General features: G+C 46.8%; 1 protein-coding gene across 4 annotated transcripts in view; it reads right to left on the bottom strand.

Annotated features, from left to right (window-relative positions):
* Positions 1-13,809, bottom strand: part of OSBP2 (oxysterol binding protein 2) — a 164,452-nt gene that overhangs the window by 72,428 nt on the left and 78,215 nt on the right. Inside the window, exon 1 of one of the 4 annotated variants that reach the window (XM_067307374.1) lies at positions 10,528-10,534. The exons of 2 other annotated variants lie outside the window; for them this stretch is intronic. Coding sequence is in view for 1 of the 2 variants with exons in the window: in XM_067307373.1 (XP_067163474.1) it covers positions 10,311-10,389 (79 nt within the window). In the remaining variant the exon portion in view is untranslated. Of the gene's footprint in view, positions 1-10,310; positions 10,480-10,527; positions 10,535-13,809 lie in introns of those variants that run through there. One more of the 4 variants, XM_067307373.1, reaches the window with a different exon arrangement.

The raw sequence follows: 13,809 nt of genomic DNA, 5'->3' as shown, positions 1-13,809 counted from the left end.
ATTAGTGCCTGCAGTGGAAACACTTCTGTCACCCACTAGTGATGGACTCTGTCACCTATGGGTCCCTGCTCAGCATGTCACCATCACAGCCCGATGGAGCCATTCAGCAGCAGCATGTTCATGCTCCCAAAGCCTACAAGGTACAAACAACAACAACAAAAAACTTCCTTTGGCTTCCACCCAGTTTTTACAGCTCCCTCACTGGGAGCAGATCCCACACAGCACAATGGGATCACCCTTCCTGCACTGCTGCTCCAGCCAACACAAGAACAACCAACTTGGGAACACTCCATCATTGCCAAACATGCCTCATCTCCACAAAACAGTATGTCCTTACTCCAGCCCCACGTCAAAGATGGGGTTTCATGCTAAGCACAATCTGTTGTAACTGCAGGCTGTCAGCCAAATGGATGCTACAGCTCTTTTTGCCCCTCTCCTACACCCCAGAATGCAATTCCAGCCATGGCCCCTATGATCACGCAGCTGCAAGATCCGTCGGGTCAGCAAGAACCAGCTTCTTTGGGAGCTACTGGAGCTGATGCAGGGGCAGCAGCAGAAACACAGAATAAGGGACAGGAGCAGGCCAGATTAGGTACAAGGTGAACTCACACTCCCAAGGTTTAATAAACTGACGTGAAGTGTGAAATCTCCCCGCAAGGAGTTCTGTATTTAATGAGAGGGAAACAAATGGAGACAGAGGGGCATGAAAAGGAAGGGTGTTGGGAGTCTATACAGCAATGCAAAAAGGTCTGCAGTGAAGCACAGTATTGTGCAGTCTGCTTCCAAAAGGGCAGAAAAAAGCAAAACAAATACGCAAAACAGAACAAAAACCCCCAGCCCACTCTCCCCTGGCTGGGCCAAGCCTCAACACCAAGTTCCTCAGCTTAAAAACTTAAAACAATGAGCAAGGGACTGTGTACCCCCTGCTGGGTTTGGGAAGCTATGCCAGACCCCACAGCACGTTCTTATTTCCAGCCTGTGTTAACTCAGAGCCAGTTTGCAGCTCCACATCCTTGTGCCAGCTCTGTCCTTATGGCTCTTCTCCTTTGTACCGATTCCAGCTTGAGGCCATTTCTTCTGAACTCAAGTAATCAAACCCAGGAGCATGCGTGTAGTCCCCAAGTATCCTGTGCAGCAGCACCACCTACACTGGAAATACAGTCAGACTTAATCTCCCGAGTTCCCTTCCAGCTTAGCACAGGTATGAACAAGAACACTGGGATTAAACATGCTCATTCATGAAAATAATCAGCCCTGAGGGCAACCTCATCTCTGCAGTGCAATCCTGGACCTCTAGTGACACAAGTTACCACTCTCCAGCGCCCATGCTGGCTGTTCCACAGCCAGTTTCCCTGGGTGGTTTCCAAACATCTGGCAGTTTGACACAGAGTCACCCGCAAGGATGCTGCCAACCTAAATGCCAACACACCATATTTCTGAGTCAATCCTTTCTCCTCTAAAGGATGTGCCTGCAACCAGAGAAGCTGCTTGCAAGGACACAGCTGGCAGCTCTTTGTGCTGGGGAGATCTTTCCAGCCCTGTGCCACAGTACCAGCACTGCCAGCGTCACGCTGGGAACCAAGGAGGAGCACAGGCAGGTCTCCCAGGCAGTCTGGTCGTTTGTCAGGGTAGCAGAGCCATTCCCACAGTTACAGGTCTCCTGAAAGGGGCATCTGAGAGCCCCTGCACATCAAGGAGATGAAGAGCTGACCGAGCATAAGGGTGAGGGAAGGGGAGCTGTGGTCCTCCTCTGTCACACTGGCAGCTCTGCACGGGAGATTTGATGAGTGGGGAATAAATGACATGAAAAACCGCAGTAATTCTTTTTCTGCTCTCCTCAGAAGAGTTGTAGTTGAAGTGCTTTGGGCTCAGCCAGCACCAGCACACTCACTTCTCTCCATAAAAGCATAATTCACAGCCAGGAGACACCACCAGCTCAGCACTCGCTGGGGAGCAAGCGCAGCAGGCTCTTGCTAGTCCAACCCGAGCAGTCACACCGCCGCTCTCCCAAGGTCCCCCAGCACAGCCTGCCATCCTGATAGAGGCAAACTGGGGGTAAGCACAAGCAGAAACCAGCCCCAAAACCACACACTCCTTGGGGAAGGGACTACAGCGCTAAATGTCAGCTGGAGAGCGCAAAGCAAGCTGTCCCCTCCAGGTGATTTCATGATGGGATGCGGATGTTCCCAGGGAAGACACGTGGCCAGCTCAACTGCTCATGCAGTCCCTCTTCCCCCTCGCTGCCCAAAGCCACGGATCATATTGGAGCTCTTCTCCCCACCAGGCTCACCCCATGCCGGTCTGCCACAGAAGCAGCAGCACAGCACCTGCAAGGCATCACAACACAGCTGCACAGACCCCTCATTTATTCGCTAGCAAACAAACAGAAGCATTTGGTGACCTTGATCCCACAGGCCCTGCTTGCCTTCTGCGGTGTGGAGAGATGTGTCAGTTGTGTTTAAGCAGTAATCACACAACAGTTCCTGCCGCACATGAATGAATCTGAGTCCTGTCTGGTACCAACAACCTGCCATAAGGTCAATGGAGCAATGGCCGTAGTCCAGGCACGTCTGGAGCAACGTCACAGCCATGCTGGACAGGTGCTCAGGAGAGACGAACAGCAAAGGCAAGCTCAATGGGGCTAACATTTTGGGGGGCATCTTTATATTCTCAAAGATGATAGCTCCTTTCCAGAGATAGTATGGGGCCTGTATTTTACTTTATAACTTCATGTTATAACAACTAGCCTGCTTTTTCTTCCTGAAGATGGTTTAGATGACTGCCCTGGGCTGGGGAGAAGATTTCAAGAACTGCATCTATCCCCGTGCACAGCGGGAAAGTTAGAGCCACCCCTCAGCTGCCCAAGTCTTTGCCAGGACAGGTGCAATCAGGGAGCCTCTATCAGCACTTGGAGGCTCCTCCTCCGATCAGGTTAGTTTTCTGCTGGATGAGCAAACAGGAAGACCCCTTTGAACCCCCATGAGCACAGCAGTGATGACAAGAGACACATACTATTTGAAAGCTGCTCTGCAGGACTAGGAAGCCGGATGGGAAACAGATCCTTTTCAGCGAGCCACTGAAGGTCTGTTGAGGCCGTTGAGGTCCGTTTACACTATGGTCTCCCCACTGCAGGTGCTGTTGATGACCTGCTGCAAAAAACATCCACCAAACCAGCAATTTGCCGCTGGAACTGCTCCACCCACCAGTAGCCCCAGTCCAGGTTCAGCCGGGGAACAGCACAGGAGCAGAGCAGGGCAGTTATACTGACGCTGCTCTGCTGGTAGCATCCTCTCCCATAAAACTGCTGCGTTGGCTATCAGTGAAGCCTAGTCAGTAAAAAGGGAAAAAATAAATCAATTTCTGCTGTACACAGGGCCTCTATTTAAAGACCCATATGGATGGAGCTCAGAGTTTATCTCAGTTCTTTCCAATTCGAAACGCATTTCTGGTCTCTAATTATGCCAGCAGGCTGTCAAGATGGCCACTTCCTCCCTAATTACTCTCCTTTGTATTTAAGGCACAGCTAATAAGACCACATTGTTAGCGATGGCTGTTGATTACTTCCGATGGATGAGGAGAGCATCTCTTGCCTTACGCTGAGCCGCTCTGGCCCTGGCTCTGTGCAGCAAGTGCTCGGGCAGGCTGAGCACCGTTGCAGAGTGCCATGGAGCACAACCACTTCCTCCAGCACCTGCGTGTCCTTTGGGATGGGTGCTTTTAGAAACGAGTCCCATGCGAGCCCCTGCACACATGTGCAGGAGAAGAACTCCATGACTGCTTTGAATGAAGCAAAACGGATGGTCCTTCCTCCCCACGCGCACTTCTGCAAAGCCCCGGAGCTGCCGGCACCCTTGCGCCTTCGGCGCATCCCACCTGCAGACGGAGGGAAATGCCCCCTTCCCTCACTGGCGAGCAGCCCTGAACTTTGAGGTCTGCTATGCTTCAAGAGCTGCTTTCTGCAAAAGATGTGGTTTGGCCAGCTTGGGAAGCAATGCATCACTCATAGTTTTCAAAGAAGGACTTGTATCGGGCAGCAGTTCAGCTATATTTAGCGCTCTCTATACTACAGGCTTATCCTAGTGGGGCTCCAGAGGCTCAGCAGATCGCAGGCAGCATCCATCAGTTTGCAAAGCTGTCGTGCCTCGTCTTGCACAAGCAGGTATCTGCACAGCTGGCTGGTCTAGGGAGGAAGAAACACCTCTCTTTTTTATTTGGCAGCTGAAGGGATCATTCGTTCCTTGCTTTTAAGTAGTATGAGCTGCTCTGATAACAGGATGGTGGGTACCCACACAGGAAACCCTTTCAAGCAAGCAGCCATGACATATGGTTTTGTTAAATTAGGCTCAAAAGCACCCACTGCTCTTTAATTCAGAGCTCCCACAGCCCAGGGGGAACGGATGTCAGAGCTGCTGTCCTGCCAAGGCTCCCCCTGCTAACGGTGGATGTACCTTGGTACCTCTGCTGAAAAAGGAGGATTTTCCAGTTGATCCTGAGTGGAGGGTTAGGAGCAATGGTTCATACCACACCTCTTCTGTACGTAAAGCTGACACCATCTAAACCCACCTTGAGGGAAAAATATTATGAACAGTTATTTCCAATTAACCCGCAAATCCAAACATCACTATTCTGCACTTGGCAGACGGTGGCACAGCTATTGCAATTAACCTCCCTGCGCAAAGGAAACATTAACCCTTCAACGCAGGCAGGAGTGAGAAAACAGGCAAAATGTGTCGGAAGCAAAGGTCAGCAAAAGCGAGCATACCAGTGAAAGGGGTAGCGCCAGAAAACAGGCAAAAAGTTCAAAAATCTTCATTCCTGGGAAAACTGCTATGTTCCTTCTCCCCCAAGGACAAACTTCAATACTGAAAATCCTTCTGCAACCTTGTCAAAGGGTGGAAAAGCTTTCGCCAGCCCCTTGGCAGTCACAACAGGGACCTTTCCCCCGAGGAGTCCCGAGGACAGTGTTTTCCCTTAGTTATCAGCCCAGTGAGTCAGTTCCTTGCTATAACATGTGCAAAACACATACATCTCCTCTCTGCTCTGCTGCCAAGAGGTGAAGATTCAGGGTCCAAACCGAACCCTGCTAGTGTAATCCAGCAGTCTTGGATCAGTCCTATCGAAAGCCAAGAGGCCAGCACCATCCCCAAGGCGTGAACGACAGAACAACTCCTGGGAGCACCTGGGCTGCCTGCACAGACCTTCCTTTGAAGGAGCAACAGGAGCTGATGGCTGAAGTGCACCTGGAGGGCAGCCAAGACTAACTTTGGTTTCCCATCTGCCGACAGATTACAGACCCGACTGGGCTTTTCAAGCAGAGCAATTGCCCCAGGCTGAAACAGTCGCAGCCAAGCCGGGCAGGAGGAATGGCAGGGACAGAGCAGAGGTAAGCGGGGAGCTGCCAAAGAGGGATGCTGCAATACCCCAAATCACAGCTCTTCAATCATAAAGACTATGTCTTCATTTCAACTGTCATGTTTCAGAGGAGGATTGAGGCAAGAAGTAAAATACACGCAAAGTATGACAAGTGAAAACAAACAGAAGGTGACAGCAGTGAGACCATACAAGGATATAAAAAATACAGAGAGCTGCTAAAGGAAGCAATGTCTCCAGCGAGAGAAACTCATCAGCTGAAAGCTCAAGTCGTGCTCAGCCGCCTTACAAACTACAGACATCGTTCAACTGTGATAGCAACTAACACAAGAACAAAATAACCAAGGAACCAGTGGATTTATCATCTCCTACTGCCTCCACATCTAGGCGAGTTGCATTTCTAGGAGACGGGCAACCCAAACACAATGCTATCACACAGGAGAAAGGACATGGCTTGTGGGGGCCCGTGGCTTTAACGGGACTGTTATTAGATACTGTACTCAATCCTTGGCTCCATGCTGTTAGTGGCTGGCCATGCTAAGGAAAGAAGTGTCATAAATCTCATGTAAGAGCCCTCCACAGAGATTTCTAAATACATTTGGAAAAAGGCTGAATCAGCATTTCAGCATTTGGAAAGCAGGCTAGAGCGTCACGTGGCATCAGCGAAGTACATCACCTTTTCCCAATGACTACATGTGCGTGTACCCTCCTAGCAATTTAACATGACATTACTTACATTGCAGGCTTGATCTTTACATTAGTTTAAGAGATTCATTTGAATAGTTTCTACCTGTGACATAAGATAAATAAATACTGCTGGGGATGTAGCTATATAAATGCATTTCTTCCTCTATTTATTCGATGGCCCCATTAGAAACTGTTCACACACGTACATGCATCTTGTTTTAGACGCTTTGTCATCTGCAAGCCCAACACACTCGGGAACTAAATCAGCAGGGTGCCAACAGCTGGGAGTCCTGCTTGCTGCCAGGCGGCAGCCCTGGATTTGACTTTCATTAAAAGATTTTCATCCATGTTAACATCAGATATTAATGACAAATTACATGTGCCGATATTTCAGAACAGGGGACTCGGTAAGAAATCCAGGCCTTATTACTATCCCTGCCACCGAACGCTCCAAATGGACCTGGCAAGTGTATTTAAGTTTCCTCTGGAAGCAAGATTATTGTATTGACTAATTTCTGCTGCAAAGAACATCGAGGTTCTCAAATAAAATTCACTAAAGATAAGCTAATTGTCTTTATCAGCTACCTGCTGCCCTTTTTATGCACAGCAAGTGTGGTCACCGTATTCCTGCTAACCGGTGTAGACAGTATTCGCATAGCAATAGGTGGGCAGTTGTAACCTACTTATCATAATGCCAAATAAGATGTTTCACTCTTCAAGGGAAGATTTCAACACCTTGTTTTTTCTGCCTTGATTTGGCCCCGGCCAACATCACTGAAGCCAAAAGACAAGTTCCCATCAGCTGTAATGGAACCGGATCAGGTCTTTGATGGCCAAATATAGAAGGGTATAAACCATCTTACTTTCATTTTCACTTTTTTTCTGTTGCTCTCTAATCTGAAAGGTCTGCATCAGCTTCGTTGTACAAACACACACCAAAAAACACAGTTAAAATCAACCCCAAAACTCCAGAAAGAGTGGGTTTGTTCATAAGAAATCTCCTACAGAGCAACAAGGCTGGGCCAGCTATCCCCTGGACTCCTCATTAAAAGTCATAGGCATTTTAAATAGATTTCAAAAATTTCCTTTCTGGTGGACTTAAGTCCAAATTTTTTGTGGAAAACAATTATTACAGCACATGGATTTTCAAACAAAAAGCAAGGCGTCCTTGGAAAATATTTTCACTTCTGGAAGAAGTATTGGATTTTCAAAATGTAACATGCTTGCCAGAGTCTCTTTTACTGGACAGTTTGTACATTAGGTTTTACAGTAAATTGATTTTAAAAGCCAATGAGTTCCCAATTTTTCAGTTCCGTTTTCTGATTACAAAAAAGGGAGAGGCATTAAAGGGTTTCTGAGAACAAACCCAATATTCAACAGAATGGAAGAAAAAGCCATGTTCCTGATTTAGGGCATCCTCTGCAGCAGGGCTCGATGTTGCCTGCCATCCCCGATGCGAATCTTTACTCTGCCCAGCCTAGTGACATCAGTTGGGCACCACCTTTCATGCGCAAGGTTAACAAAGGAAATCTGAAACTACTAAAAATCACATGCCTATTTTGTGCACATAATACAAAACGGTTTACGTTTTTTTATGTGCATTCCCACGATTAATACCCTGTGCAAGGTGCCCAGGAAAAAAAAATGCAAGAGCACGTGTGCATGGTCGCTGCAAGCTGCCCCATGGAAAGACACAATCATTTTGCTGGCATCAGGCAGAAAAGCGCAGGTGGACGTTTCAACACCTGGGCAATAGTTATGGGGAAACAGCACAGAAAAAAACTAAGGAAACCCCTGAGGATATGTTAATTTGAAGGTTTCTAAATTGCAAACAGTGTGTTTTGTGCTGTCCATCATTCACTGTGGCAAAGATGACAAAGCTGGCAGGGTCCTTTAGCGGTTACCTCACTTCTTCCCGGTCCCAAAACAGACTCAGTTTGATCTCAGACACCCTTGGAAGATATTTCCCTCACTTTCTTCTAAAATCCTCTAATGAGAGAGAGTCTGCAGTCTCCCTAGATTAATTCTTTACAGTTACAAAGGTTTTCCTAGAGTCCAGCCTTGGCCCTTACTGAAGTTCCCGTTTGGTTTCACCCATGCCCGTCACTGACCATCTTCCCTTCAACTTCATGCAATAGGAATCAGGCTCGTTTCAGCTTTTCGTGAGAATAATTCTGGTTTCGGGCATTCTGTTCTCCGGTGAAGCCCAGTTACATAAACTGCTGTGCGTGCATGTGCAAACCTATGCTTACACATATATCCTTATGTCATCTAGTTATAAAAACAGCTTGGGAAGAAAACCATAGGAAAGTGAACAATCTGGATTTTCTAGAAAAGCTTCCCCCCTGCCACCATCTGCCTGAAGCCTCCTGTAAATCCTGAACTGCTTGATTTTTGATTTGACCTATTTACGTTTCTCCTTTCCTTGCCTTTTGCTTGAAAGGAAATTACATTAAGATAAAATAACTTCTTGTGATAGTATGCTTGAGAGTACGACAGAGACACACATATGTGCACAGGGACCACATCAATCAGAGGCTGATGCTAGTGCAGGGCTGTGCAAATACAATTTCACACCATACACTATTAAAAATAAAACAGAACTAGAGTTCCCAAGAGGGGGCTGGGGAGTTTAAGCACTTGTATCTAAAAAAGGTGAGATGATTCATCTCACCTGACTTTGGATAGCCAGAAATGAGAAGACGAAGACCAAGTCTGGGGAAGTCTCCCAGGCATCCCTTAGGTCAACGGCAAGAAATCAGCACATTCAGAGGCAAGTTGTCTGCTGACCTGCAACACCTATTTTGGGAAGAAGTTCTCTGGAGGTGCCTGGTTCTCTTTACTGACTACAAAGAAAACTCTGGGTCACTAGACCAGGCTGAAACGTTTACATCTTAAACAGCTAAAGTTAGGAGAGACAAATCCCACATAAAATGAGACAGTGACTTGATTTCTAATGAATTCTTGTACGATTTTCGGCTTTTCCTTCCTTGAACCGACAGAACTATTCCAAACTGAACCAGAAGAGCAACAACTACATAGGACCACCCAGGAAGGTTCAGGTGTGCATCATCCATGACTACCAGTTCCCAGCCATGAATAGACCCTCTGGCACCACAACACTATAATAAAACACAGCGAGCAATAAAAGTTGTTATCATTCCCCAAATCATCCCATGTTAACCCTGTTCTGCTTTGCCACAGGATCTGACCCCAAAATAACAACAAACCACTAAATTTTTCAGTAGCACTCCTAAGCAGGGATTTCTGTCCCAAATTGGTGCTGATTTGGGCAGAGGATCAACTGTCTTATACATCACAGCTCTCCTGTGCACTGAACAAACACCAAACTCCTGGCAGGGTTATATTATAGTAGGAAATTCCCGAAATAACCCAGCAAGGAATAAGAGACAGGTGCTTGTAGTGCAGAACCTTATAATATAGTTTACCACCAATGATACTTGTTACTCACAGAGAAATTTTTCTTGGAGAACATTTCTGTGCCTCGTGTCAGGTCAAACAAAAGTACTGGCAGGGTGGATTAAAGGACAAACAGGGAAACATTCATATTTTGTCTTAATTGCCACACATTTTTGCTTATAAGAAAAACAGAAAAAAAAAAGATTGCCTGAAACCAAATAACAGGTCCAAAATAGACTGTCCACAGCAGGAACTAATTTGCCCATACTGAACAAACAAACCAGTTGCCTTTTTGATATTAAAAGGGCCCAAAATGCTAAAGAATGAAATACCATAAAACTTAACCCTCTCAGCACGAGAGCACAGACTTGAACCGTGGGTGATTTCTTGTATTTCTTCCCACATCTGGCAAAGCAGCAAGTGCCACCCACTTCACAAAGCTCAAGAGACAGAACGGCAAAGGACACAGCACACGCACCGCGAGAGCCCCTTCTGCGAGCCCCAGCTCAGCTCTCTGCCGGGGAGAACATGCAGGGCCGTCATGCAGACACCACGGATGGGTTAGTGCAGCCCGTTTTCCACGTTCCTCCACTCGCTCTGGGGCATTCGGGCTTCTGCAGGAGGCTGTATGCAAAACCACCGCACAGGAAGACGCCCCTCCAGCTCCAAGGCCCCCTCCCTCGCTCCCAAACACATTGCGAGACAACCGGAGCACAACCGGCAGCCACAAAACCTGGTGCCTTCGGCAGCGACTGGCTGGAGCATGCAGCGATACCCCGAGGGCTGAGGAGACGAACACAGGCCTCCATGCGGAAGCCGGGAAGGCCACTAACCCTTCTTAAATTTATTCAGACAGCCGGAGTTGCAGAAGGAACGAACGGATCCTGTCTCCCAGCAGCCCCTACCCTTCATGCCCACAGCTGGACGGCTCTCGCGGAAGCTAAGCGCTACATTACTATTAGGGTGGAGGAGGAAAAAAAAGAAAAAGAAAAAAAGAAAAAAAAAGTCCTTATTCAGCAATCAGCTCTGAGGCTGCATCGCTGCACTTACAGGTCCACATTTCCCATTACAAACTCTCGCCCCATGCTGTTGCCAGAGCACTACGGCTCTGAACTCGCAGCAACCATCAAACCACCTCATTACCAGAATGCACCGCTGCTCACTTCAGCCCGCGGAGCAGCCCTTAACTCCATCCGTGCCAGAAAGAGCGCGCCGCTCTCAGAAAAGGGCAAAAAGGGCAGCTCCGCATACTACCAAGTGAAGCTTCTGCAGAGGCAGTCTCCAAAACGGTGCAGAACAGCCATTAGGAAATTCAGGCTGAAAACTGAAGCGATGCTGTCTCTGGGGAGAGAACGGTATTTGGAAGCTTGTCCCTTTAAATATTGCCGGGGGTTATTTTTAGGACACTTGCTTAAAATATGCATCAGAATTTCTTTCTTTTTATAAGAAACTCAAGCACACGTTTTTCTCGCACGGCTACATTTCAGAGCACCCCAAGAGCTCAGCAATAAAACCCCCGAGATTTGCACCGGTGACCCCACACCCTTGCGATGTCCCTATTTTCTCGCCCCTCTGCTGTGGGGCTATTGGACTTTCCCAGCCTTTAATGTTTCACTAGTCTCGGGGGAACTGGCAGGCCCAGAGGAAAAATGGAGGAAAAAATAAATCACAATTCAGGATAACATGAGCAGCTGCAACAACCCTGTTACTGCGTGTCGGTCCCTTAAATGAACAGTTATGATTTTGGGAACCACAGCTGGAACCGCTGTCAACTATTTACAAGCATTACAAGTTTATTCTTGAGATTCCTCTCCAACTTTAGCTGGATTTCGCAGGTTTTATAGCTACAAAGCAAAGGCTTATAGTCTATCTTTTAAAATCACACCCAGTCTCTGTGGATGTATATAAAAAAGAAGGACTTTCAAGGTAATCTAGGTGGAAACAGGATGAAGGCTTTGGAAAAGTGAGCTTTCACACACTGTGCACATGGGGCAGGGGAAGCTAGTGCTGGCCACACGCATACACACACAGATTTCAACTCTCATTCACGTTTGTAATTATGCTTAAGGTAAGAACCAACAGTTTTGCAAGACGAGAACATGAACATCACATGAACAGCGATGTTTAATCGGTGGGGAAGGCCTTGCTGACATGTGGCTCGAAACCTCAGTTTCTGTTAGCAGATCCAATACCCAGATGGAGCCAGGATCCACGTTTTGACACGAAGACCATGGCCAATATCTATCAGCATTCATCCTTCAGATGCAAATACTTGATCCACGCATTAGCACGGGTGTACACCCGGTATCTGTAGAGCTGCGAGTTCCTACAGTCACTGAAGGCTCTCTGAAAATAGGACCATTTATCTAAGAGTTCAGGTACGCCGTCTGATCCAGGCACCCAAATTTGAGTAAAGAATGCAGCTCAGCAAGGCTGGAGCTAAATAACCTGCGGTACATGAACACATTTGACGGAGGCTCCCCAAGCGCCAGGCAAATACAAAGACCATCGTCTGGGGTGAGGAGTTGTGGCTTGCCAGACCGCAACCACGGGGGCCAAAAGAGACGCGGAGCCGCGCTGCTGATGAGCTACCAAAACGCCTCTCGCTGCAGCAAGCTCGGAGACGGCAGGAGGAAATCAGGTAATTTAAGTGCTGAGCCCAAAGGCTTTCTATGCAGATATTTAAATCAGCACAATTCCTGACGGAGGCAAAAACTTTTCACATCGAGATACCCTATTTGCTTGGCAGACAAGCCCTTCGCTTGGGTATATTTTAGTTAAATTTCCATTGAAGTAACTGCAAGGAAGGCTCATAGCTAAGCAAAGACCCTTTCAATCAGTCTAAAGTTTATCAGTCTAAAGTCTTTACAACTCACTCTACGTCTCTTCTGCCAATGCCATGGGCCTTCTCCTGCAAATATTTAAGTCACACCCACAGAGCTGCTCATGTAAATATGTGAAGAATTAGTCCTAAAGTCCCCTACTTAAAAATAAATTGCAGAAATATCACTGAATTTAATTCACTGTACTAGAAGACAAGAGCTACTGAGCAAAAGCCTTGGTTCCTGGATCAGCATTGCTCTATGTCAAGATGAAATTTCTTCTTGTTTGCTTTATATGAGAAATACTCAAATCAGTTTCCATTAATTATGTGGCTATTTTTCTTGTGGTTTTTTTTTCTAGCACTCTGACACTATGCGTTTGAGCACACTGGGCCTCACTTGACATTTTAGGAATGTGGAAAGCATACAATACACTCAAAATGACAGGAATGAGGTTAGTTCTTGCTGAGCAGTAGCAAAGAAATAGGTGAATAAATGGTGAAAATGGCTGCGAGAGGTGTGGGACGCTCCGAGCTGACCGAGGGGAGCCAGAGGGAAGGATTCAGGGAAAGACCTGGATAAAAATGTTGAATGAGAGGTCCCAGAAGGAGAAAAACTATCTCCTCCTTGGCACACGGAGCATCTCTACAGCAACGCACAGCCTCCTGCATCACGGGCTCTGCCTTTTGGTTCTATAAACAGTATTAAACCCATTTCCAGAAAACCATATGAGACTTTAAAAACACACCTTCCCTTGCAGCTTTGATCTTCCAAATACTTAGTGTGGAAGAAAACAAGGCAAAAAGTTAGGCTGATTATTTCAGTCCTGTTTCTAGTATAACTTCCCTGCCCAGGTTTGATGAAATTCTAAAACAAAGTAAAGACACAAAGTATTCTGTGCTTTCCTAGTCCGGAGTGTGACCACTAACACACAAAATAACTAAAAAGTTAGGGGGCTATATACTTTCATATGACATTGTCCTTTTATTATTATTCATCTAATCTTGAAAGCCTCTACAGTCCTTAATTTTCTTTGCACCTTTATGCATATGCACTACATGCATCTCCAAAAACCAAAGAAAAATGTTAGATTGATTTACAAAATACACAGGATTAGTTGTACTAAAACAACCCATATTCCAGCTCCTTCTTTAAAAGCCATCAGAAATACTGTATTTGTAGCAGCTGAAAACAGCTTCTCTCTGGCTTAATTACAGAGAGCAGGGCTGTGCACAATTAGGAAAAAGAGCTGCCCCGTTCAAGGAGCTGGCTGAGTTTCTGCAATGGGCAAAGTGACACCTCTGCCTAGGAGCCTGCAAACTCCAAGGACCGCTCACAGATGGGAAGCTTCATAGGTTTGACTTTATGAACTTATATATCAGTTTGTCACGTGTGTAATCGACATCCAGATCTTTCTCAAACGGTGACACAGCCCCTGCAGACACACCATACACACAGGAAAGCGCACAACCGTTCAGGCAAAAATCAAGCACTTGGCACCTGCCAAAAT

The sequence above is a fragment of the Apteryx mantelli genome, chromosome 17 (genome assembly GCF_036417845.1).
Source record: "Apteryx mantelli isolate bAptMan1 chromosome 17, bAptMan1.hap1, whole genome shotgun sequence".
Classification (NCBI taxonomy): Eukaryota; Metazoa; Chordata; class Aves; order Apterygiformes; family Apterygidae; genus Apteryx; species Apteryx mantelli.
This window is presented reverse-complemented; position numbering and strand designations above follow the sequence as displayed.